This window comes from Thermobia domestica, chromosome 12 (assembly GCF_964235325.1).
Source record: "Thermobia domestica chromosome 12, izTheDome1.hap1.1, whole genome shotgun sequence".
NCBI classification, from domain to species: domain Eukaryota; kingdom Metazoa; phylum Arthropoda; class Insecta; order Zygentoma; family Lepismatidae; genus Thermobia; species Thermobia domestica.
This window is the reverse complement of record NC_137465.1, coordinates 206,310,696-206,337,788: the sequence shown is the minus strand read 5'-3', so window position 1 is coordinate 206,337,788 and position 27,093 is coordinate 206,310,696. Positions and strand designations below refer to the sequence as shown.

Below are 27,093 nucleotides of genomic sequence, written 5' to 3'. Positions count from 1 at the left end.
TTATAGGACCCTGCTGTTGAATATCGTATACCAGGTCAGTCAAAAAGTTCTTAGAATTTTGTTGCAGCTCTTTATTGACACAATATAAGTACACATTTATTAATCGCCTTCAAAGTAGGCTTCATCGGAACACCATACTTGCTCAACTGCTTCTGCCATTGCTGGAAACAAAGACTCTTTTGGTATCTTCGAGGTTCAGCCGTCACGTTGGTTTTGATTATCTTCTACAGTGGTGAAACGGGCAACTTTAAAGGTCAATTTTTCCTTAAAGCATCGCCTCCATAAACTGTTTTAAGGCTATCAAAATCTCTGAAGTAGATTCCCCCAATTTGCACATGAATTTGATGTTTGCGCGTTGTTTGAACTGTGACATTGCATCAACTGATCACCATGCATTCCTCCGTACAGCTACACTACTCGTATACTGCCTGTTATGACCTGTTCACACTTGACACATTCATAAGTAGATAACGTAAGGACCAGTGGCGTATTTACGATTTTGTTTCGGGGTGGGGCTTTGCTAACTTTCGGGGGGGCTTTGCCTGAAAATGTGAAAATTCTGCAAGATATTTCATATACTTTACTATAGTAAGTAAGATTTCGGGGGGGTTAAACCCGGAAGCCCCCCCTAAATACGCCACTGGTAAGGACTATACTGTACAAAAGTTAACTGTGATTGTATCACAAACGCCAAAACTACAACAACATTCCGAGAACTTTTTGACTGCCCTTGTATTAACACAGCGATAAATGAAAAACTATATTACTAATACAAAAAGTTCTGAAAATATGTTCATATTAAAAAAAAAATGAAAAATCAATATACAAACATATTGAACAAAACTGTGATTTAATAATGCATGTTTTCATTATTAAATTTTTTATTATAAAATATAATACTGCTAAAGCTAGCCACAATATGCCGAAAAGAGAAGTTTAGACACATGTGATCAGTATTTAACGCTCATGTTTTTCCCTTTTTCTGAAAAAAAAAAATGGGTTTTACATAAAATAAAGAAAAGGATGTGTAAATATTTATAAAGGCTGTTTCTTTTTTGTTTAAAAACTCCATTCATTGGAATATTGTAAAATATTTCAGATGTTATCCTCACATCATATAATATTTGTTTATACACAATAATAATATAACAAAACGTAATGGTATTCTTTGAAAAATAACTACATACTGTTTTATATACGTACTGTACAGCTTTACAAAATAATAATAATAATAATATAATAAATAAAACATTCAAAAACTCACAATAATAACACTTAAAAAGAGCTTTTCATATTTATGAGCAGAGTACACAAAGAATAGAACAGATAAATTATTATAATCATACATTTGCTTGCACTGAATAGATGCTGCATCGATACATTTCATTCCTGGTTTACACTACATCTATTTGTGTACATGAAATACTATATTCATATATATATATATATGTATATATGCATGTTTCTTGTATATAATTTTTAAGCTATTTCCTTCCAACTTCAAGTGAAGCCAAAGGTTGTTTTATATCACAGAATTAAATTTGAATGAAGGTCAGTGTTTCAAGCGAGAGAGAGAGAGAGAGAAAGAAGATACAGGTTAAAAGAAATGAACTGTGATGTTGGGTACAACTGACACTTACTACAAATCTAGGTTCAACACTGTTGACTCTTCTAGTTGTCCTTTTGCTTTATTTTCACTATTTAAACAAAAACAATATCGTGTTCAACTAGCAATGTGCAGTGAATGATAAAAATACAAGTACGGTTTCGAGCAGTTTTCTTGGTACACATTGTCTAAAGTATATTTTCAGGATTAAACTGACTTTTTTTTTTCGGTTGCCACTAATGGCACGGTGGAGTACCTCAGGACAGTGACCATTATAACTTGAAACATACGTAAACCGTACATAGTCAGGCTTTAGAAAAAATTTAGGAATGATAAAAAAAAATGTACAAGATGATTGTGATCTTGGCCAAGAATTTTAGGAATAATTTTAAAAAATGCATCAAAAGATTGCGATCTTGACCAATAATTAGATTTTGGATCAGGGGGCCACAAAATTTTTGAATGGTCCCTAAATCGAGTTTTCGTATTTTCTACGGAAGAAGCTTATCATACTGAGTTAAATTGATAGTTTGGGTTTGGCTACACTCTATATGTAATTCTCCAGATATAAGGCCAACAAGAAAATTTTTGGTTGAATGAAATGTATTGGATCTCTTGATTTAAAAAAGAAAGAAAAGAAAAATGATTTATGCTTCGGAATTACTGAATAATTCGACTGCAGTTTTTCCACCTTTTAAGAAAATTTTTATTTTCTTCTGCTTTCTTAATCCAGACTAAACTATGTCTAATTGATCCAACTCATTCAAAGTTTTAATAAGGAACATTGTATCCTGAACAGTTACAGATACAGCACTGACTTGCGTATGAAATACATAAATCATTGTTTCTGCTTCTTTTGTACTTAAAAATACGCTTTAGACAAAATAAGACAGACTTTATGAAATTTTATACAGCACATTTTATAAAAGTGTACACAGCAAAAAATGAGGTATTGAAATAACACAAAATGGCTACCACTTTAGTGTGTTACTTGTGTGTTAATTTAACACCGAGGACATTGCCTTCCGAGTATATCAGAAATAACTACAAACTGTCAGTGAGAATTTGTATTGGATTTTATGGTTTGCTATAAGCAAACCTTTATGCAGTATATTTGACATTTATGCCAAGTGACGAGTAACGTACTATGTTTTCTGTAATTGGTCACGAAAAAAAAGTTTGTAAGCCTATGAATTGTCTGACAACAGTTACATAAGTAGCAGTCTGTCATCTGTTGTTTTTACCTGTTTTTCTCATGTGCTAGGATGGCAGAACAACAGCTGGCAGAACTGCTACTTATGTAACTGTTGTCAGACAATTCATAGGCTTACAAAACTATTTTCGTCACTGATTACAGCGAAACATATTACATTATTCGTTACTTGGCATAGATGTCAAATATACTGCGAAAAGTTTTGCTCATTGCAAACAATAAAACCCAATTCAAATTCTCAATGACAATTACTACTTACTTCTGATATACTCGAAAGGCGAAGTCTTTGGTGTTAAATTAACACACAAGTAACACGCTAAAGTGGTAGTCATTTTTCTGTTGTTTTAACACCTCACTTCTTCCTGTGCACTTATGTTGTGAAAGCCTTTCACTACAAATGTATTTATAGATATCATTTCTCATTCAAAGTATTCTTGAATGTATATCAATGTACATATATTACGTAACATTTTGCATTAAACTAAAACTTTTCACTTTTTTATATACAAAACAACCAATAAATAATGAAGATATGTAATAATATTAGAATTATATCTATTAAATAAATACAGAAGCCTGATCTGTGTCTGTGAAATTCGTACGGTAAAAGGGACGAATTATAACAACTTTCACATGACAATTCTTCGCGATAAAAAAAAATCATATAAATTTACGGTAAAAGAATTTTTTTACATACAATTTCGAGAGCATTTTTAAAAAAATAAATTTTATAAACCAAGAAAATTTTGTAATGCATATATGCATTGTTTACTTTCGAACTTAGATATGCTTATTTCATAGACAAAGGATTACGAAACTTAAAAAAAAAAAAAAAAAAAAAAAAAAAAAAAAAAAAAAAAAACGAAGTAAAACCAAACTATATCAGCAATATTTAACCATAAACAATTAAAAATATGTAATATTCAATGAACTCTTAACTATCAAAACGTAGAATTAACACAATTCTTAGTAATTATAGTGTGATTTCCATTAATTTCTAAAGATATTGTGTCTGACTTTGAAAATACTCCTGACAGTTCTGCTATATAAAGGAAGTAAATACAAACAAAAAGCACTTTTGCTTGAGACGTAATTTCACTCACTGCACATAGCTAGGGTACCTAAACGATTCCTTTTTCTTTTTATATTCTTAATTTCACAAAACGTATCAACAGTTTTTTTTCAGTCTACTGACAGAATTATGCACTATGTGCTCACTTCTTGACACTAGCACTCCTCGAGGTATCAGGTTTCGAACTGACGGGAGGTCTTGATTTTGCACTAGCACTTGGAACTCTTGCAGTCTCTGATTTACCAACAGTCTTATTGTTTGTAGCCGCTGCAGTTTCAAACTTCTGCTGCAACGAAGCTACGTGAGACACTTTACTCGCGACAGCTGGCCGATTGCCTGGAGTTTTACTCAAGGCCGACGCTGATTTCGTAACGGTTGGCTTCGAACTGTTGTCTGCCGAAGGAGGTCCAACGCTCGGGCTTCGTCTTCTGTCACTGGCAGATGACGAAGAACTATTCACTGTTTTGGCTCCCGGTTTCGGAGCCGGTAATGGCTGCCTAGTTACACTAGCAGACCGTGTCACTCCTGCACCGCCACTGGCAGGTCCCTTACTCACTACACTTTCATTATTCACTGATTTTGCAGTCTTGCTACTTCCTACAACAGGAGTTTTAGTTGCAGATTGTCCTGCGGCTGGTAACTTCCCTTTTCCTGACTCACTCACTAAATCAGGTTTCGTTTTGGAGCTCGGGGCACTTGAATTATTGGACACTTCGGGACCTTTGGTTCCACAGCTTGTAACTAGATCAGGGGCTTTCGCATTATCCACATCCGAGCTAGTGGACACAGGAACTGCTTTTGTTGAATTACTACTGATGGTAGAAGGTTTAGTGGGAAAGCTGATGCTTGGTGTGGATTTCAAAGCGCTGGTAGCCTTCGGTGCTGCTGTTGTTACGATAGGTTTAGAGGTGTTGATTGACTTAGAAGACACAGGTGTCTTTCCTGAGTCTGATGCTTTGGTTTCAAGTTTGGTTCCTATCAAAGACGATGTAGTTACGGGCGTGTTTTGCGTACCTAACGCAGAGGAAGATGTTAAAGGTGTAACAGATGGTACAGTAGCTGGAATAGCTTTAGATATAAGCGGTTTCGCTGGTGTTATAGGCGCTATTTTATTCTTTGCAGATGCTGTGTTAGCAACACTAGGAGTCACGGTAGTACTGCTAGGAGTAGTCGACGTAGTAGTAATCGACTTATCTACATTCTCAGACGAATTTTTATTTACAATTCCAGGCGTGCTGAAGGAATTCGTGGTTCTAAAATTTGATAATGGACCCGACGATCTAGTTAATGAGGAACTGTAAGGCTTATATCCTGTAAAACTCGAAGTCACTGTGGGCTTTGTATCTGTTTTAGTTTGCTGTGACAGGCTACCTTGACTATTGAATAGCGACGAAGTTGTTGTGGAAGGTGTTGCACTGATCGTCTTCAGTGGTCCTTTGAAAGTGCTAAACACATTGGAACTCGGAGTACTTGTTGGCTGCAGAGAAGGTTTCGTGACGGTTGATGGAGGAGATAGTGGGTTCGAAGGAACTGTAGAGGTTGTGGTCTTTGGAGTAGTGGTAACTAAAGGAGTCGGGGTGAGATACGCGCTTGTGGTCGAAGGGTTTTCTTTGGAAAATGATATTCGATTAGCATTTGTTGAGCTGTTAGAGCTAGCAGAAGACAATGCAGACTTACTTGAAAGATTGCTGTAAGTACTACCGCTGCTGGGCCTATATATACTAGAGGTATATGGTGCATTGACGTAGGTACCCAAGGAACTATTAGATGACGCAACAGATCTTGTTTTATCTAAAAGGCCACTAAGAACTGGAGTTGTTCCAGTGGTTGGAGAAAGAATTGATTGTGGAGTATTGTATGTGTTTGTTGCATCCGACTTCGAGGGCTCAGACTTTTCTCCTTTCTCTTCATCTGCTTTCTTCTTCTTCCTACCGAGTGTTGACGTGTAGATGGATTCGATGTTCCTCGCCTGAATTTCAGACACAATTTCTGATAACAATCCCACGGACTCTGTACTACCAGCAGAGACACTATTCTCTAAAGGCTTGGGCGACTGATATTCATTGAATGTGGGAGAGGTATAGCCTGACTTTGGAGGAGAGCAGGCTTTCACTGTTCCAGGACTTGTAATTGGGGACGAGTACCCTGATTCACTTCTACGGTCGGGACTTTCCTCTATCACGGCGTAGATATTGTCGCCACTTGTTGGCGACGTTTCCTCATCGATGTTTGCGAGTGGCGCTGTTCCCTCGATTAGGTTCATACAGTCATCGTAACAATTGTCCAAATTCGGGTTTTGGTAACCGGACACACCACCAGCGTTCTGTTTGGGTGGTGGAGGTCTAGGAGGAGGAGAAGTTGGTCTTGCAGTGGGAATACTAACAGGACGCTTAGCTCGCATGGAACCAAAATTCGGTATTTGAGGTCTCTTGGTAACTGATTCGTCTCGCATACTCTGAGCACGCATGACAGGTTTTGTCGGTGATGTAACATCTTTTTCTTTGTCTGTTGTGGAGGAATCGGTTGTAGAGTCGCCAGGAGGAGGAGGTGCAGGGCGCACTGGAACAGCCTTCTGCGGGATCTCTATCTCTTGCTGAGGGATCGGGTTGGAAATTTCTAAATTTCTTAGAGAGTCTCGGTCTATCTTCATCCCCTTAATGCTATGGTTACGGGGCAGGGAGTGGGTCCCTTGCTTACCCTTCTCCAACTTGGGTCCCTGGCTCTGTGACTGGCTGCGAGACACAGTTGGTCGAAGAATGGAGGCGAGCTTGGACAAAGCAGTGTAACTACCAGCCCCGCCTCCTTCCTTCGCCTTCTGATCTAATGCCTCGTCATGACTAGGTTCAGCGGAAGAGGGTGCCGGGAAGCCGCTCTCTGCGTGTGTAACAGTCAGAGCATTTGGGGAGGATATTGGTCGAGGTTTAGGGTTCACAACTGCTTTTGATGAGGGATTCGAGTAGCCGTTCACTGGTACCTCCGGTGCCTTTCTCAGAATGAAGGAATTGTTTGTATTTGGTGCAGAAGAAGTTACAGTAGTCGATTGCGTGCTGGAGGCACTGCTGTTGGTGGGTACGGCGCTTGATATTAATTCCTTTGCCGTAGAAGTTGTGGTCTCTAATACAGGGCTACTGATCACAGGTCTTGATGGCGCCGATGTCATAATTGGAGTCACTGAGGGTATAACAGAAGCAGATACACCATAACTAACTGCATCAGCCGTTGTTGTGTATGGTGGTGGGGGCTGCTGAGGGTTTGTGCTTTCAGACGTTGATTTTGTAGACAATGGAGTAATGCTGAACCCCTTAAACTGTCCGAAAAAGTTGTTTTGGAACGGAGCTGCAGGTGCTGTAGTATTGGCTGTCGCTGGAGTGAACGACTTATCGTCACTCGAAGGAGATGCAAAACCTGAATTAATTCCATTGCGTTCGTCGCTGCTTGATTTGGGTAACAGGGTAATAGCAGCACCGTCTGAAACCACACCATCCGATGGCAGTGGGTTGGAGATCTCAAGGCCTCGGACGTTGTTTCGATCGCCTTTCGAGAACGACGGCGCTCTGCTGCGATAGGGAGGAGGCTTCTCAGCCACTGACCTGAAAAATTAAAAGATCAAAGCATCAGCAGAAGCAAAGCGGGAAGCATACGAAGCAATATACAACTTCTAATGGCAATGAAACAAGTCTTTATCTTACAGAGAAGCAATAGTGGATAACGGAACAGTGCTATAAAGTGTTATATCTTCTCTGAAATGGGTTAATTTGCTATTGAATTGAAGCTAGAATTTACTTACATATAATAATGAATTATCCGGATTGTAAATTTTGTAAGTTTGTATTAAATAATACACTATTCATTCTTATTGTTAATTTCAATACATAAAAAAAAAAAAAAAAACCCTAAGATATATTACTTAAGTCAAATAACAGGATACATTCTTGCACTACGATGAACGAAATATTAAGACTATAAAGTCACACAAGTAGATTACTCACGAAATCCTTGCTAATTAAATTTTAGAGGTGATCAATACACAGATTTGTACTGGCTTAAATAGCGTTAATTAGCTTAAATATTCAATAGGAAGAAAAAAAAAAAGCTGGCAAAAATGCTATGCAACAAAAGCATTAAGAAAGCGCATTATGTACATCGTATAAATTAACCGAATATATACAGAGTGCTACGAAAATTTGTCTCAAGATTCCTTACATCAAATTAAGAAAAAAAAAGTTCATATGGGCGTGTGGTCAGAAGTGCATAGTTTTGTAGTTATAAAGTGCCGTAAACGGGAAAAAATTAACTTTAGAAGTCCATAGTTCCAGTACTATTGGACCGATCGTAGTAGGGTCAAGACATTACTGTGGAACTAGTATGTAAACCATCCAAATATCCATCTTTCAGAACCTCTGGTACTTGCACAATCATTTTTTAGAGAGGCTATTTGGCAATACTTGATCGCTCTCAACCTACCTTTCTAAAAATTGATGTACAAGTACTGGAGCAGATAATTGGGTAGCTTACATACCAGTGATGTCTTGACCCGACTACGATAGGTCAAATAAAAGTGGAGCTTTGAACTTTTAAAGTTCAGTTGTTTTACGTTTTTGGCACCCTATTATTCCGAAATCATCCCTTTTGAGCACAGGTCCATATGAACTGTTTTTCTTACTTTGAAGAATCTGTTTCCAAAATATTATGACGCATTTTTGTAACATTCTATATTATATATTAAATTGTAAGCATGTACATTTTGCATTTAACATCTATTGTACGTGTTGTGATGAAGAGTTTATTTATTTATTTTTTTAATGTATGCTAAGAAAGTTTTAGTTTTACATGGTATGTCTAAAGTCTTCGCCTTGATCTGATTTCAAGGTGTTGTAGTTGAAAAAAGGCTAATCGTATTTGAATGAAACACCTACAATTAGAAAGAAAGAGTGTACAAGTTTCACTTGGTTGGCGAGAGATGTCACTATAGTCAGATCAAAATAAGAAACAAACTGACATTTGAAAAAGCATGTGTTGCCATGCTGTGAGTATTTCGCTGGTGCTTCTGTTGTACTCAGTCCACTTCGGTTGACATACACTTCTGAACATGTGTTATACGGCGGCAACATTGTAATGATGTTATTCCTTTTCGACAGACACCTTTCATTTGTAATTACCACCACGACGTTTATGATTGGTTACTCTCTCGGTGACATACATTTTTTTTCACCCTAGCCAACTGTTTTAAAGTTGGTCACAAGAAAGCAGGTGAGGTTAGATTTACATCGAAGTTGCACTACCGGAGTGTGAAATAATGTCACGTGGTATTACCGTTGGGACAAAAATGGAATAAAACGAGCCCTGTGGGGCTTCTAACCCTCTTCGCTCGCTGACTCACGCTCAACTGTTTCGTAACGTAAGTAAATCACTTTTTTATCAATAAAATTGTGTGTGCAAAGTGTACTAATTACCACGTGACATTACGTTACGACCGGATGGTCTCTCTAACTTCCCACTACCTCTTACAACCCCTCGCTTCGCGAGTGCCCCATTTCTTACTCTCCTGTTGGTTTATAACGTCATTGTTTACAAAGGCTTATCAGAAATCTCTAGGTAAATGCTGGAAAAGCACAACTCATGCATTATATATATTACGTACAAGGGCAAATGGGTATTATTTTCATCTTATTTTAAAGATAAAAGTGTTACGAAAATTAAAAAAAAAAAAAAAAACCTTTCCTTGCGCCGGGTTTGAACCCACGCCAAAAGCGCCTATTATTATTATTATTGGCCCGCTCGCTAGCATGCTCGGCTACGAGGACCGACATTATCTGGCATTTGATTTGTGCTATATGTATGTTACATGGCGAGAAACGGATAACTACAACCAATCAGAACCGTGTATTTAGCTCATATGGCTAGGATCGAGCGTGATTTTACAATATATGTCTCTCGGTGACCTTAGTAGCTCCATGACATGGCGTCTCAACACAAATTTCCATGTGGTTTTGAACTGTCAATTCGTTTCTGATTTCGATCTAGTCTAGTGTGTAGGAGCGCCACACACTAGTGACATCTGCCGCCAACTATTAGTCAACTTGTCAACTTCCGTCAGTGCTCAGGGTAACGACTATTGGTGTGCGCCATGTTGTTGGAAGAGGCTACATTGAATATTTGTGAACTGAAAATTTAATGTAACTACAATTATTTTGCATTTTACAACAAATCCGTATTTTTTAAAAGCTAATACAGCACTATGAAATCGGAAGATCGTGCAGATGTGTATGAACGTAATATGAGTAAGAATTAGAACACTTTCTCTTTCGAATTGTACAAATTTTATTCAAATACGTTTAGCCGTTTCCAGGCAATAACACTTTGAATACGGACCAAAGCTTTAGAAATACTCTGTACTTTACCTTCAAAGTGAGAGAAGAAAAAAAAAAAAAAAAGAAAAACATGCAACGCACAATTAACTTGCCACTCATACATCCCTTTTGCTAAAAGCATCATGTAAAAGCACTTATCTACACACAATTTTACTAAAACACTTCACATGTACAAAGAAGCACACAAATATTCATATATGAGATGCAGAGTTTTAAAAAACGCAAATATTGACAAGATCGAGTTTTGAAATCAGTCTCATGACAGCAAAACAGAACAACAAGAGAGGACATGCAAGAAGAGAATTACAATTACTTAAAATTAAGCTAAAATGCAGATTACCAATTCACTTATAACACAGTACCACAATATATTCAGGGTTTCCAGTTGCTAAAAATTGAGTTCTCCAATTAGACTAATAATACTGAATAAACATTTACTATAATTTTATTTTTCTGAATAATTCATTAGCACAATTTCAGACAAAACAATTTTCTTCCTTGTGCGTATCCTCACGTTTAAAATAATTGAAATGATCTTGTAAATATTATATATATACGAGGCACGTCCACAAAATAAGTGTGCTAGGGCCTTCGCGGGCATAGAGAATTTGTTATTGCTATGTTGGTCATACTGCCGTGTAGCTTAGCTCCTACCCTTTCCAGCAAACCCAATCACGCGTCAGTACGACCAAAACTGTGGCCAGAGTAACGTCTCCCATAAAAGATTATAAAATCTCCCGCAAGTGCGAGATTCGCAGTGTTATCCGTTATCTCGTTGTGAACGGAAAATCTTCGCCTGAAGTTTTTAACGAAATCAAAACAACTGAGAAGGGCAATTCAGAACAAGAAGAGGGGACTGCTGACGAAAGGAGTCTGCCTTCTGCACGACAATGCCACACCGCATACGGCCAATGCAACAAAGCAACTTTTGGAGTCATTCGGATGGGATGTTTTGAATCATCTCGAGCATTCCTCTGACCTGGCACCTTCAGACTATCATCTATTCACCTTCCTGAAGATGAACATGGGTGGGAAGAAATTTTTTAAGTGACGAGGAAGTGAAGGTGAAGGTGAAGAATTGGCAAAAGAGGTGGCGGCAAAGTTCTTTGACCAAGGCATTAAAAAAATGCTCCCTGGTTTCACTAGATGGTGACTACGTCGAAAAATATTTCGCATATGCACTGATGTAACCATGTAAAAGTTTTGTTTTAACACGTTCGCTGCTGAGAACGCCCATCGGCGTCCAGTACTGAATTTGGCATATGCGCCGGACGCCTCTCGGCGCTTGTCCCTGCAGCTGATTCACTTTCCCGCAAATACCTGCACTAGCGCTGGCGGGAAAGTGAATCAGCTGCAGGGACAAGCGCCGAGAGGCGTCCGGCGCATATGCCAAATTCAGTACTGGACGCCGATGGGCGTTCTCAGCAGCGAACGTGTTAAATAAATTTTTTGAAACCCACAAAACTCTAGTACACTCATTTCCGGAACGTGCCTCTTGTATATATACAGGGATGCAAATAAGGAACAAAATTTTACTAGCCCAAGAAAAAGCTACTAGCTCATATCCTACAGTAGAAATCATTTACTTAACTTCGATATTTTAAGTGATATTAAAAACTCGCCCGCACCGATGAACCACTCACTGTATATTAGTTATATATATAAAACTTATATATATATATATATATATATATAAAAATTTCTTTCCTTTTAACATACCATTTTAGTTACATTCTTTGACCTACAGTCAACAAATCTTTTGACATTATTTTTGAACATGAATATACAGTTATCAACATATTAATTACATTTTTTTACGACAGCAGTACACTGAGTTGTATTATAACAATTGCGATTACTGAAATATTTAAGAACTAATTGTCCAATATACGATACGTTCAGTACAAACTTTTCTCTATGTAAAGACATTACATTTTTTTTTTTTCTTTAATGTAAATTCTAATTCCATGAAGTAGTTATATCTCTGTTAGCAATGTAGCAGTTCTTAAATAATACAAAAACCAAAATAGCCTCGTATAAGAAGAAGAAGTTCATTCTAATATTTTTTTCATACTCCAACAATCAATTAACGTAATTTATAAGAAAAGTCCGGAACCTGTAACTACAGAATACCTGGTAACGTATCATAAAATTTCTGGAAGCTTGAGTTCAGTGTAATCACATAGCAACACAGTATACTGAAATTTTAAAATGTTTTATTTTCCTTCCGTTTTGAGAATACTGCAAGGAAATCAAAAGATATGGTTGTTCACTTATCCTAACCATGGTAATATAGATTTCGGCTTAGGCCTGTTTTGTTCCGATTTTTTTTTTTTTTTCTTTCTCGAAATCATTTGTTACATCAACTCATTTGCAAGCCCGTAAGTGCTAATAAACAACCCCCCCCCCCTTTTTTTCTGTATAAAGGGTTTGGACAAATTGGTGTAACGATGAGATGAATGCCTGAATCTCAATGGACAGAGGTGAGGAAGGACCCATTTACACATGTATGCATAGTTTACAAATGTATCTCAAAACAAAATATATTTTCCAGTTTAGGGAAACTTATATACTGAACGACCCACGTAATATACTGCCGGAACAGTAACATCGATTAGTAGTAAATGTTTGTTTTGGTTAGATTTTATTGACAATACAGTTTGTAGTTAAGCTAGAATAAACAGTATTTAGTCCAATTTTCTCGATAATTCAACTACGAAGTGAAAGAAAGCCATTTAAAGTAAGATTTGAGTAAAGTAAAGTAAGTAACATTTTTTCTTCATAACATTCGGAAAAGGCTTTGTCTCACTTTTGAATTCTAAATCATATTCTTATTGTTTATTCTATCATTAATATTTGCTTCATATTAAAACAGGGTGTCTACTGATACTGGAAATACTGGAAATATACTGGGATGTTCATCCACATACTGGAAAAGTCATGAAACTGGAAATTTGTCAACTTTTTTTTTTTTTTTTTTTTTTTTGTAATTGTTTTAATAGTCTTAGAAACAATTTTGTATCCATTCAGATTGTAATTTTTTTCCAAAACAAGAGTTGTATACATTTTGTAATTAGATAATTTAACGCAATGGGTGGAGTGGAGGGCTGTGAGGGGAGTTGGGAGTCAATTTAAAAGTGTTAAAAAATAAATGTATTTCAAAAAAATCAATTCTAACCAAATTTATTAAAAATAAAATATTCTTGATGGTAAAACAATTACAAACATGAAATCATCAAGAGCGTGATTATTTCTAAAGAACTTTAAAAAATCATTGTATTAGGTATTAGAATTTTTCTGATAATTATACTGAATATACTGGAATTTTGAAAATGAAAGTCAATAGACACCCTGTAAAAGGAAGCTTTTAGAGAATGCAAAAAAGCTTTACATGCACAACTGAAATATATACCACTACAATACTTATCCCTACATATCCACTTTCATTTCATTAACTTAAAAAAAAAAATCTATCACTAATTTCGACATAAATCCTCAGTTACAGCGAAACATAACATAAAGGATTATTAAAAAGATAAGTGAAACATGTCTGTAAAAGTTTTCCTTCACGTTTTCGACCATTTATTCTGTCAGTAGATTAAGTTACTCCCCTTAAGATCAATTCACTTTATAAACACATTTCGCACTTTTAGTGTAAAGGTTCATAATTGGAAAGAGACTACTCTTCTTACATTGATTGTATATGTAGAAACAATTTTTACAGTTATTTCTTCATGAAGAACTAAAGTTAACAATTTTTCCGTAGATGTTAACAATCTGAGAGTCCTGCAGACACACACACACACAAAGGTTTCTCGGACCTTTAAATACAGTCTTTTTTCGAAACAGGTTCCATTTTCTATCAAACCGGTTTCGGTTTTCTATCACAAAACTGTTTCGGTTTTCTGTAAGAAACGGTTGGCTTCTTCGCTCACTGGTTTTAGTAAACACCCAAAACTCGTTTGGAGAAACCAGCTTCAGTGAAAACTTGAATCTGTTTTGGAGAAAACTGAAATGTCGGTTTCTCTAGAAAACTATTTCAGTTTTTATAAGAACCGGTTTTTTCCCATCCCTATTAACGACGTAAGTCTCTTTTGGGTGTTCCTTCTTTCCTTTAATTAATATAACTTACATACTTGGCTGAATTTATACTCTTATAGTTCTCACAGTTGGAACGTCGAGTTTCTAAACACGAAGGGGTAATTACTCTATTTCCAGTTTTTTTTTTTTTTTTTCTGTACACTATATAAAACAAGTCATTGCACTCAAATCAATGAAGTGTTTCACTCATCTTTTTAATAATTTGATTTAAAATGCGTGAATAACTATCTGTAAGGAAACAACACAAAGGAGTTTAAATATTTCCAAAGAAGTACCATTTCTACTCTGTATGGTAGCAAATAACTAGAAAAATTCCTCGAGATGAAATAAATTTTCAAACTGTTCGTTATATCAAAACAAGTAGAATTTGTTTCAAGTGTTAAAAATATTTGGTTTATTTGACTTTGGAGGCGGTGGTGGTGGTGGAAGATGTATTTTTTTTATCTGACGATGTTTGTGTTTCTCATCAGAATCGGAAGAGCTGCTGTCTCTCAAATCCTTCCTATCAGCTACGCTTCTCCCTTGGATATGTTTAACTCCTGGATAAGGAGATCCAGGAAACCGAGGTTTGTTTGCTTGTGGGGGAGGAGATGGTGGAAACCTCACCCTCTTCACACGCTGAGGATTTTCATCAGAACTACTACTATCCGAATCGGAGAAGCGATCTTTTTGTTTCTCCTGCAGAACATCATCGTATTCACTATCTGGAATTGAAGTTTTTTGAGTAAAGCGCAAATTTCGTAATCTATCCACTAAGCTTCCAAGAGAAATTTTAGAATCTGTTGTAGGGCTTGAGGCCAAAGACGACGAATGAGCCATACCACAAGCAGGAGAAACATTCTTGCGGCTTAACTCTGGAGAGTTCGTTAATGAACGTGGTGGCCATAGCAGAGCTCCTCCAGAAGGAATTTCTACGGGCGAGGTTTCTAGTGAGGAGCTTGTAGGTGAATGTGTTGTCAACACCAGCTTCCTGTCCCTTCGTGCGGCACGTGGAGAGTTCTTTGGAGAGTCTCGAGGAGTCAGAATTTTCCGAGAAAGTTCTGGCGAGCTTACTGGTGACAAAGACACGATTTCAGTCACCAATCTTGACGAAGCTTTCCCAAATGATTTGGTCTTGACACCTCCTTTAGTTGGCGTAAAATTAAGGCTTATCTCAGTACTCTGGACGGCTGCTACTTCCTCAGCTGGTACTACCTCGCAATACTCAACACGAGAGACTTCTTTGAAAGCACCTTTCGACCACCAGCTTTCCTTTTTCGTTTTCTTATCTTTGTATTTTTTCCTATCTGTGTCATCATCTTCATTCCTATCACTGCAACGCAGAACTTCTTCAACTTTTCGGCTTTCCATTTGACAAGGAGAAGATATTTGGATGTATTTTCCAATATCCCTGTTGGTGGTAGACTCTAACTTTACACTAGTAACTTCCATGGACATTGTCTTTGTGTCACTAAAGGCAACCTCAGGTATTTTTTCATTAGAAAAACAATTATCACTATTACATCTATTCTGATTACTACAAGAAACAGCATTGTTCGTCTTATTACTACTTATACACATACAGCAAACACACATTTGAAGTCCCCCTTCTGAATCATGCAAAGGTATTTTTAATTTCTTAACACAGCCAATGCTCTTGCTCTTCCAAGCATTACAAAACCCATCACCAAAGCATGAGGAACAAATTTTGCTACAGAGACTACGAAATCCTGAGAAGCATTGGTCTACGTACGGAGTGAGGCCATCAGGAGCTTTCTTCCACCAATGTTTGACGTTTCTTCTTGTGTAGTAGGTTGCAAAGGCTATCACCACTACAAACGGTACAATTCCTAAGAAGATTATGTACATGGCTGTCACCACTTCGCGACGTGCTGCAATAAAATAAACGTACGAGTCAGAAAAAAAAAATATTAAAAACACACTGAAATCATTAATTATTTTTGCAACAATTATTAATCCTCGAAAGTACAACTTATCTCATTCCAGATTAATGAACACAACCCATTCGTTGCTTAATGTTTTGCCCAACAAAATTGATCATCAGAAACCTACATACATAAAAATGAAAGTGACTATGTTTATGACTTAATAACTCTTAAACCACCTGACCGATCTCGATCAAATTTTCAACATAGAAGAGGTTCGGGTCTGGGATGGTTTTTATCATTTCATTTTGACGGTTCAACTTAGTGAAAGGTGGAGATATATAAAATGATCGAAAATAACCGACATTAGTATCGAATCCATAGTTTTCGGGATTGCTGAGATGAACAGTCATACTTCCGATGTCGTTTAAATCCAAATTCAGCCCCGCAACTTGGGAAGGAAGAGCGGGGAGATATGTATAAAAGTGATCGAAAATGACCGACAACAGAGAGCGCTTCATTAATAGTAAAAACTGATTGACTAACGGAACATATTACCGATTTTTATTTTATTTTAACCCAGCGAAGCGGGTAATACACGCTAGTAATAGAATAAGGAAAGGTATTTCATTCGAATTAGAAAAAGAATGAGTTAGGTTTCATCTGTCGGATTACGGCAAACTACAGAGGTCCAATATTCTAATTAGATTCTAGTTCTCATCCATATCATCAGGATAGTTTAGTCTAAAGAAGTTGAAGGTAACATACAATAATACAGGTACGATTCCTGTATGAGATGTTTTGCAGCAAAAGGTTCATCATCTCCATTGATGATGAAGGAGATCTGCCGTTTGAAACTGTAAGGTCTAAACAGTGTTAGTGATACTTAATTAGGTAGGTTTTTGACAATTCAAGTAAGCGTCCATTCATTTCTTTAGGTTATGGTATTCAATATTTCACTGGTCATCCAAGTTACATCATCACAAAGTTTCATAAACGGAGAGTCTTGTTTACTTTCCTTGTACAAAGGATAAGCACTGTCATTCACTTTAATCACTTAAAGTAATTCAAATAAAGCATTACAGGAGGTTGCCATGTTTTATAGCCTGTAAGAAGTTTGGACGAATCTTCTTTTGAAGGTATTCATGTTTGTTTTAATGTGATTTTATATTCTTTTATGCTTTTTTCTTCTCAGGGTTTGTTGCTCAAAATACGTAGACTGATCCAGACTGATCATCAGTGTTTATGAGATGAATACAACAGCAAGACACAGAAAACGAAACACGTCAGTTATAATGGGAGAAGTGACCAATATATCGAGCAAGTTTGAAGACCATGACGTCAGGAATGTGACCTTGGTAGCCGTTCAAGCACACGTAGTTTCAGTTTAGCCTAAGACAACATAGAAGTGACACGCGAAGAACAGTGCAGAAATGTTGTTGAATATTTTGCAAAAGATCAACGTTACGTGCGAACCTCATCCTTCATATAGACCTGATTTAGCTCCTTGTGATTTTTTTTTCTTTTCCCAGCTTTGAAGAAACACCTCTTGGGACGGCATTTCGCATTTTCAGGGGCAGTGGAGAAAGCTGCGGAGGCGATTTTGAAGAATGTATCCAAAAATGACTTCTAGCGTGTCTTTGATGACTGGCAAAAACGTTGGGACAAGTGTTTTGCATGTAATGGCGACTATTTTGAAAAATACCACCAACATTTGGAGGATTAGTACAGGTAATTATGTTTTATTCACTTATTATCATTCTTTTCTGATCAGTCCTCTTATATTAACTTTGTGTGTGTGTGTTTTGTTTTTTGCTTTGTTTTACAGCACCGAGGTTATAAAAGAGAGCCCTATTGTTAACGCCGATTTCGAACCGACTTGAACTTGAATTCGATGCTGTTGGCAGGTGCATAGGTCATCACCAAAGATCAATTCTCACAGTATACGCCGTACCCCACCACATTATGTCGTATTCAACACCCGATTACAGGATCACGTCACAGGCAGATGTTTAGGTGTGTCGTCTTGAAAATTGAAAACGCAAATATTCGACATTGGTTTTTAACTTTCCTGTGCTAAATTCCTATAGCAGTGGTTCTCAACCTAATTCCTACCACGACCCCCATTTTATCACACCCTCTTACCAGCGACCACTTATAATTTCTGTTTTGTAATAAGCTTGCGTGGGATTTTTAATATACCTGTTGCGCAGATTCCATAATATCCATCTATTTCTATAATAGTAGAATCCATTTCTTGTATATAGTGGATATTGAGCCCTTCATTGAAGAGGCGATCAAAGTAGCTGATCTAAGCCCACAACTTCTTGACCAACTAACAGAATTATCGTGTGACAAGTCCTTGCAACTTTATATATATATATATATAACGAAGACTTGAACAAGTTCCGGCTGAAGAAGAGAGGAGACTATTCTGGTCTAATATCTGCTTCTTTAAAACTAATAATTCCATTTGCTACATCGTACCTATGCGAAAGTGTTTTTTTTTTTTTTCATGGTAAGGATTGAAACAAAGGCAACAAATCGCGTATCAGTTGAAAATGACTTGATAATGTGCATCATGGAGATTGAACCGGACATTGCCGTACTAGTCAAATCACACCATGCTGAGATATTTTATTAGCTTTCAATTTTAATTGTATTTCAATACGTAGGTTTTGTTGTATTTGCAGTTTTCTGGTATTTCAATATGCAGTTCTCACTAGTTTCATATCGTACCTCTTTCATTTAAATTAATTTTTAAACAACTCTGCACCTGTTGAAAATGTTTAGTAGACCTATTTTTTTGTTGTTTCTAACAATATGTATAAAAATAAAAAATATGCATATCAGAACAAAATTCAAAATAATATTTAAAATATTTTTCGGTATTAAATTCTCATTATATTTATCTCTTCCACTTATCTTCACAACTTTCAAGTTGAGAAACCCTGTCGTATAGCAAAGGACTTCATCGACCAAACACAATGAAAAAAGAAGAAAAAGAAAGCTTAAAGAACAAAAAATGGTTAGTGAATGTATTTCTTTCTTTCTTTTTTTAAAAAAATAAAATAAAACGTATCTTTTCTATCAAGCAATCAAAGTACTAAATGAACAGTGCTTACCATTCGGATCACTGGCTGGACCGCTGTCCTCGCTTCCTCCTGTTCCAGGATAATCACAAAATGGCGGAGCAAATCCTAGATCACAATGGCAGTGGCCTTTACTGTTGCATACTCCGTTTCCATTACAATCGTGAGGACACTTGCTTATCTGGAGATCTCGTACTGGCATACACTTTTGGTTCACACACATCTAGAAATATGATTTTAATAGGCGCTGTAGTACATATTGACAATCACTGCTAAAACATAAGTTAGGCTGGGCCGTCGAAAACATCTGATGAAATACAGTATAGGTACAGAATAAATTTAAAAAAAAAATCGAATTGCAAATTAGATTCTTAACACATCAAAAGAAAAGTTTTCCTGTAAGTCAACAAATTGATTTCTAAACACTAATACATGTTCAGAAAAGCCAATTCTTACCGGGATTAGTCTAGCAACGCTCAGCTTATTATGATATATCCCTAAAAAAGTAAAACCATTGACTCACTCATTTATTTTTTGACACTCATCATCTTGCGTATGAAACCGATTACCCTAGAACTTGAAATTTTGCACCTTTTTTCTTAAACCCTCGAATGTGAATAACAATTCAACCTCTAATGGAAGAAACGTAAGTGAAAAAAATTTCCGCAAAAGATTTCTTGCATTATTCAGCCTACGAACCTGAAACTTTTGTACAAATATTTCCCTTAAAATTTAGAAGTCAAATAAGATGGGATTTTGTGAAAAAGTGAAGGATTTTCATTAAAATTAAATATTTCTTTAGAAACGCTGCACGCAGAAGCACGAAATTTGGTTACGAAGGATTTTAGTTATACAGGATACGAATGTTTTAATTCATTTTCACGTATTTTGCTAATTAAACCCCGAAGAAGTGAAAGTAAATTTTACAATTATCATTATTACAGACGGTATGGAAGAAACTCACAGAGGGAAGAGAAGAAGAAGAGAAGTAATAAAGGTATATAAAATTGTAATTAGAAATTTCAACTTACCCTTCCTTCGCCGCATCTAGATCCATCTGGTGCTAAACCTGGATCTTTTTCATTCAAACCAAGGTCGACAATAGCTGTTCGACATGGAATGATGCTTCCTCCAGAATTGATGAATGAATGGGACAAAGTGGCCACAGACTCCATTCCAAACTCAAGGCGTTCGTTCAGATGTTTACAGTGAAGCATTCCACATAACACATTTCTAGTTTACATGAGAAAAATACAGTCAGCAATTTAACAATGACTCTTTGCTTAAGTCCAAGACAATAAAGCATTTTTTCACAATTTTGGACATCCATTGTAATTAAATCCCATGATTTAATTAAATTCCAAAAGCTAAACTATCTTAAAGTAACATGAACCTAATTAAAATATATAAACTTAGAGGGCCTTATGCAGAGTCGTTTTGACGTGTAATTAGCGCCATACTACGGGTTTGACTAACGCAGGGTTATCAGAAGTATATTCAGAATCACTGATTAGCACGTAGTAGTTTACTAAGTTAATCACATGTGACTAATTAATTTAGAGCAGAGGGTACTCTGGTTTAACCACTTACACTATAAGAATACAAAGACAATTTCACCTGCATTTCTTTCTTTTTTAACTTGCACCTCATCGGGTGAGTTAACTATGAAAAAGCTATTAAGCCGAGTTCTCTACAATAGCAAAACTATTTCTTAAAATGAACAGTGAGAGATCAGTAGAAAATTTCTAGTTTTCTGAGAGATACATATAACTGATCGATAAATTATGTTCCCTTATAATTAAAACACAATACTTCTATTGCCGCTAATATTGACGTCTACTTACTCCTGCCTAATAATAAATACACTCTCAAAAATTAGTAAGTTAATTAAATTCGATTTTATAAGTTGTGATGCCAAACCGCAAAGAAAACATTTCGAATTTCATATTTCATATATTTTCATTTTATAGGCTACGCATGAGCACGTCTAGATTTTCGCAGTTGCATCATTTATTTTTCTTACCCGAGGTATTGGGGTTATATTAATCGTTCCCAAATCAACTGATTAGCTGAACTCCAAGCAGACTACTGAATACCAAAAAGTACACCCTCCTTAGTACACAGCTAATATGACACTACCTATAATCACCTGACAACGCCTGATTAACATATTATCTCTGAATACCGCCCAAAAAATGCTATTAGTCACATAAATTTGTACAAAGGATATCCTTACGTTGCACAATGCAGCATTGCAATGAATTTCTGTAAGATCTTACCTAAAAAGCTTTCAATGTTAAAAAGGTTATGCATAACGTGTCTACATTTGGACTGTTACTGCACACCTAGAAATATGTAACAAAGCCGAAGAGGATGAGTGTGGAGAATAAAATGGGTAACTGCCTTAATCTGCATAATGAAGTGTTATTAGCTGTGTATTTGAATGGCTGGCGAGACTGACAAATAGGCTCTTATGCAGAATCGTTATGACGTATGATTAGCGTCATACTAAAGACATGACTACTACAGGATACATATGTTAGACGAACTCTTTAGTATGGCACTAATGACGCGTCAGAAAAACTCTGCATAAGGCCCATAAAGTGTAGTACTCAGATGCTGTCGGATTCTTTAGCCTAAGATGTTTGGTCTGAGTATATTTTATACTGCAATAAAACTTCTAATTAAGTTCCAATACTCTGTATTTAACCTGAGCGTATGTCTTAATAAAAAATGATCCTTGAATCTTTCTTATGTTATAAGAAGATTACTGACATAATGGGCGGTGTTTAGAGAAAATTCGTTAATCAACCTTTAGTTACGCTATTAGTTAATGTCGTATTTGCTCTATACTAAGAAGGGTGTAGTTTTTGGTATTGAAAGGGTCTGTTTGGAGTTCAGCTAGTAAGTTGATTTCGGTATAATTAGCTAATATAACCCCAATACCTCGAGTGAGAAAAGTAAATGTGGAAACTACGGAAATCTAGACTTGCGCATGCGTAGCCTATAAAAACGAAAATATACGAAATACGAAATTCGAAATGTTTTCTTTATGGTTTGATATCACAACAACTTATAAATAATTACGAAAACAATTTATAATTAGCGCTTTCATTTCTGAAGGATGTACTTACGGCGAACAAGGGGAAGTCAATTAATATTAGCGACAATAGAAGGATTATATTGTAATTATAAGGTAATTTATCGATCAGTTGCATGTGTCCCTGAGAAAACTGGAAAATTTCTACTCACCTCTCACTGTTCATTTTAATGTTCACTGTTCTAAATAGTGCTGTTAGTATAGAGGACTCGGTTTAATAGTGAACTCACACGATGAAGCGAAAGGAAAGAAAGAAAGACAGGTAATTAATTGGTTTTGTATTCTCATAATGTAAGTTCTTGTGGCTAAACCAAGGTACCTTCTGCTCTAAATTAATTAGTTGCATGTGATTAACTTAGACAACTACTACGTGCTAATCATAGATTCTGAATACACTTCTGATAACCTTGTGTTAGTCAAATCTTTAGTATGGCGCTAATAATACGTCAAAACAACTCTGCATAAGGCCCAATAAGTTCTGCAGCTATGAACGGTGGTATTGTATACATAGAAAATTAATTGCTGCATACAATTTATTAGAAAGTAACACTACAGTCTAAGCATAATACAATTCAATTTAGTCATACGTACTCTTTATTTTTTGTTTAAAATACACGCTTACAACAGCTACTAAATTCCTGCTGCTAAACTGCTTCGTATAAGTACTAGTAAAGATCTGAAGTGTGAAGCGAGGATACGAATATCTTCAATTCTAGTTAAATCACTCTTGTTGTTTTTTCAATATGAATTGCCATTATAAATTTACTATTACAAATTAAAATTATATACGAGAGAGGATCAGAAACTAAGGTTACAAGGCCGATATTTCTGAGTTTCATCTGTTATAGAGAAATGAGGAGTGTGCGGTAATTTTAATACATGGAGTTGGCAACTGTGCAGTTTCAGCCACTCACCACTTACGGCGCTAGTTGTAGGTAAACAAAAATGGCGACTTGTTTGGAAAACTGGTCTTGCGAAGAAATCCGCTCAGCTATTCGATTTATGTGGGCGAAACATGTAACCGTGGATGAAATTCACCGGCAGCTGATAGAGGTTTACAGAGAGTGTAATGTCGCGTCAGCATGTCGCAGAATGGTGTCGAAAGTTTCCGGCTGGTAGACAAAATAACGCGCGCCCGCATACAGCCCAGAAGACCACCACGCTGTTGAAGCAGCATCGCTGAGACATCATCGACCACCCTTTCTACAACCCGGATCTGGCTCCAAGCGACTTTCACCTGTTCCCGCATTTGAAGGAGCACCTAGGAGGCCGTCGCTTTGTTTCTGACTTCGTGAGAACATGGCCGAACACGCAAAGACAGGATTTTTACTAGGAGGGAATCTTCAAACTCATCCCACGATGCGACAAGTGCCTTAACTGATATGGAGACTATGTGGAAAAATAACCTAATGTATGTACTATCTGTTGGCTGTATTGGTTGTATGAAATAATATATACACGTTTCACTGCAGGTTTTGTAACCTTACTTTCTGATCATTCCTCGTATAACAATATTTAATTTTTACGAAGCAAGGGAGATTTAGATAGATTTAAAGACGAAATCAGTAAAATAGATTGAGTAGAATTCCAGTTCAACTTCAAAGAAAACAAAAAAGTAATTTTCCAGATAAATCAACGGGCTGTAAAGAAAAGTTTAGGTATTGAACACCGTTAAAAAGGTTAAGTCTTCCGTTAAAGCAGAAAAATCAACATAGACCCAGGGCCGGCTCTACCATATGTGCAACACGTGCATTTGCACGGGGCGGAAAAATCTGTCATAACTACATTATTTAAAATAAATATACAGTCTTGTTGAAAATAGACTTCATGATGATGGTAGTTAAATTTAATAATCTCATAAATCATTGGACCTCTATTTGAATACTACATTCATAAATCATGTTTAGGTTGCATTAGTTTAAGATCACATGGACAGTGTTAAAGCAAATTGTCAAACAAATCCTAGCATGAATTGCTTGATTGTTGTCAAATACAAGAACTCCAATTCTCGAACAGTACCGAATACCTGTTCCATTTAGTTAGTTATCACAGTTTTGATATGAAAACTAGACTTGTCTTTCTCACAAACAAGTTCCTTATCATTAAAGGTGGAAACAAGTCTTTTTTTTTTAACAGATGTAGAAGGAAAATCAAGAAATAAAGATAAAAGAGCTAGTTGCACTGGGATTGCAAACTGATATATTGAGACTGAAGCTCAATATTGAATTCTATAAAAAGGATTACTATCTTTCCTCTGTAGTGTGTTTGCTTTATCTTTCACTAACATAATAGATTATTATTTAAAGGAAAAAAACAGACACAACGAGATTATATTTGTAGTTTCTAGGTCTTTCCGAGTGCGGGTGAACTTCCTCTCCCTTTCGTTGTTCATGATGAGGTAGCATACTTGAAATCGTGGTGTCAAGATTTGTTCTTTCTGGAAAAACGAAGGGAGGGGCGGCAAATTGCCTAGGGCCAACCCTGCGTAGACTTCTATAGCACAGAAACGAACTTGTAGCAACTACCAGTCAGTTGTAATGATATATACAACTATATAGATAAGCACATTTTTTTATATTTATCCTACACATAATTATTTTACAATATTGAAAAGTAAAACAAGTACAAACTTACTCATTATCACACTTGACATAAGTGTCATTCACACGGTTGTATCCGCAGTTCCCGTATCGATTCCCATTCGTATTCTTTTCGTAGCACTGGTTATCCGAGTTTTGTCCAGATGGACCCCACAGCAACTTACACTGATCAGAATGCGTGCGACACGAGCCATGATAACAAAAGGCCTGAAACATAAGGGGATAAGAATACACACATTAGAAAATTAAGTATTAGACCATACATCATATATAGATTGGAAATTTAGTTGAACTGTTAAAACTACAAAGGTGACAGCTCTGAAAACAAGTTAAGCAGGTTTTCGCGGGGTTCTTCGTTTCCACCTACTTTCTTCATTCACTCTTGTCATCACTATCTTCTTTAGCCTACACGGCATAACCAAAGGACGTAAAGCTGATAGGCTTCATTTTCATTTCCTGCTTTGATTCTCGGACAATACACATGATTCAGACTTTTGAGAGGCCCCATCAAGGCGAAATTAAAATACCGCTAATTTTACAGTAATTATGTAATATCTTCAAATAGATAAAATATAATCGAAAAGTGGAACAAGAGCTCGCTAGATAATATTATTTTACATGAGATACCGTTATCACGATTCACTTATCTGCTTTCAATTTGCAGCCATTTAGAAAATCGGCATTTATTTTCGCGTTTCTAAATGGCTGCAAACGGAAAGCTAGTAGGTGACTCGTGATAACGGCATTTTATGCAAAATAACATTGTCTAGTGCGCTCTTGTTCCATATTTCGATTTTTTTTTTTATCTATTTGAAGATATCACATAATTACTGTAAAGTTAGCGGTATTTTAATTTCGCAGTGATTAGGCCTCTTAAGCTGTAAACCCACATGCCATATGGCCTCGGTGACGAAATCACACGTTAAGCTTGAAATGAATTAGGATAGAAGCAAAATGAACTTAGAAAAACGCAAATAAATACTTCCAAAGATTTCTTTAAAAAACAATATTTTCTTTTCTTAAACCTTCAAAACCGAAAAATACATTTGTCGAAAACAGATATCAATAATTCAAATGAAAAAAAAAAAAAATCTCTGCCATAAATATTGTACTTAAGTTTCAGTTAACTATTTATAGCCGAGAAACTAAAAGGGGTTGAGCTTCTGGGACAACACTAAAAGCTGACAGGTATTGAAAAAAAAAAAAAAAAAAAAAAAACCTCAGACGGTCGATTCAGAACCGGAGAAGCGTCAAGCTTGTGTCATTGTACTTCAGCTTGAAGGAAAAAAAAAAATATCAGGACATGCGATGAAAGTCGTTACATACATTACATCCACTACATCTGCTATTAATGATAAAGTAAGATGACATGCACATCTGACAGCCGATTAAGGTCTGTTGCACAGTTACATTTTAAGCGGAAATTTCCTCAATTCTTCCATTGCGCAATTAGATTTAAGAAAATATCTATAGTACAAAGAAGAAAACAATAAACTGTGTTCTCTTTCGGTGACCTGCCCGCAATATCAAGCACTTTGATTCAACTGTGTACTTGTAAAAACTGCTCAAAAGAAATTTACATATGGTGTTCTTATAACTCATCATGCGGGTCATACTGCAAAGTAGTGTGATGATAACAAAAACCTTTCGTAAAACACAGACCCGGAGGATGAAATGTAAACATTTAAAGAGTTTAAAAAGAATTAACCGACATTAAAACAATGAAGGTGAAATTTTATAATGTAATGAGTTGATTTTGAGTTTAATGTCCCATTCAGAAGCAAGGCTATATGAGACGCGGGCCCACTGATTAATGTAGAATCTGAACCACTTGAGCTCCCGCCGGGAATCGAATGCAGCTCTCCCGCGCCAAAGACGCGTACGCTAACCGCTTACCCACAAGGGAGTTCTTGTATCATGTAATGTATTGTGAAAATAGTGTGTAAAAGTATTAAAAATACTGTAGTGTGTGAAATGGCATAGTAAAAGGTTAAGTTATTTAAAAACTCTAAAGAACAGTGGTTTCGCTAAATCCAAACTTCAGTGTTTCTGCATCAAAGGATTTCTTGCCTG

The 27,093-nt window shown here is 36.3% G+C and overlaps 1 protein-coding gene across 1 annotated transcript in view; it reads right to left on the bottom strand.

Annotated features, from left to right (window-relative positions):
• Positions 1-1,028: 1,028 nt before the first annotated feature.
• LOC145666978 (uncharacterized) overlaps positions 1,029-27,093 on the bottom strand; it is a 59,125-nt gene continuing 33,060 nt past the window's right edge. Inside the window, exons 11-15 of the mRNA XM_081734638.1 lie at positions 25,055-25,227; positions 20,352-20,553; positions 19,354-19,543; positions 16,096-16,234; positions 1,029-7,481 (exon numbers count right to left, since the gene is read on the bottom strand). Coding sequence (XP_081590764.1) covers positions 4,034-7,481; positions 16,096-16,234; positions 19,354-19,543; positions 20,352-20,553; positions 25,055-25,227 — 4,152 coding nt within the window. The 3' untranslated portion in view covers positions 1,029-4,033. The remainder of the gene's footprint in view (positions 7,482-16,095; positions 16,235-19,353; positions 19,544-20,351; positions 20,554-25,054; positions 25,228-27,093) is intronic.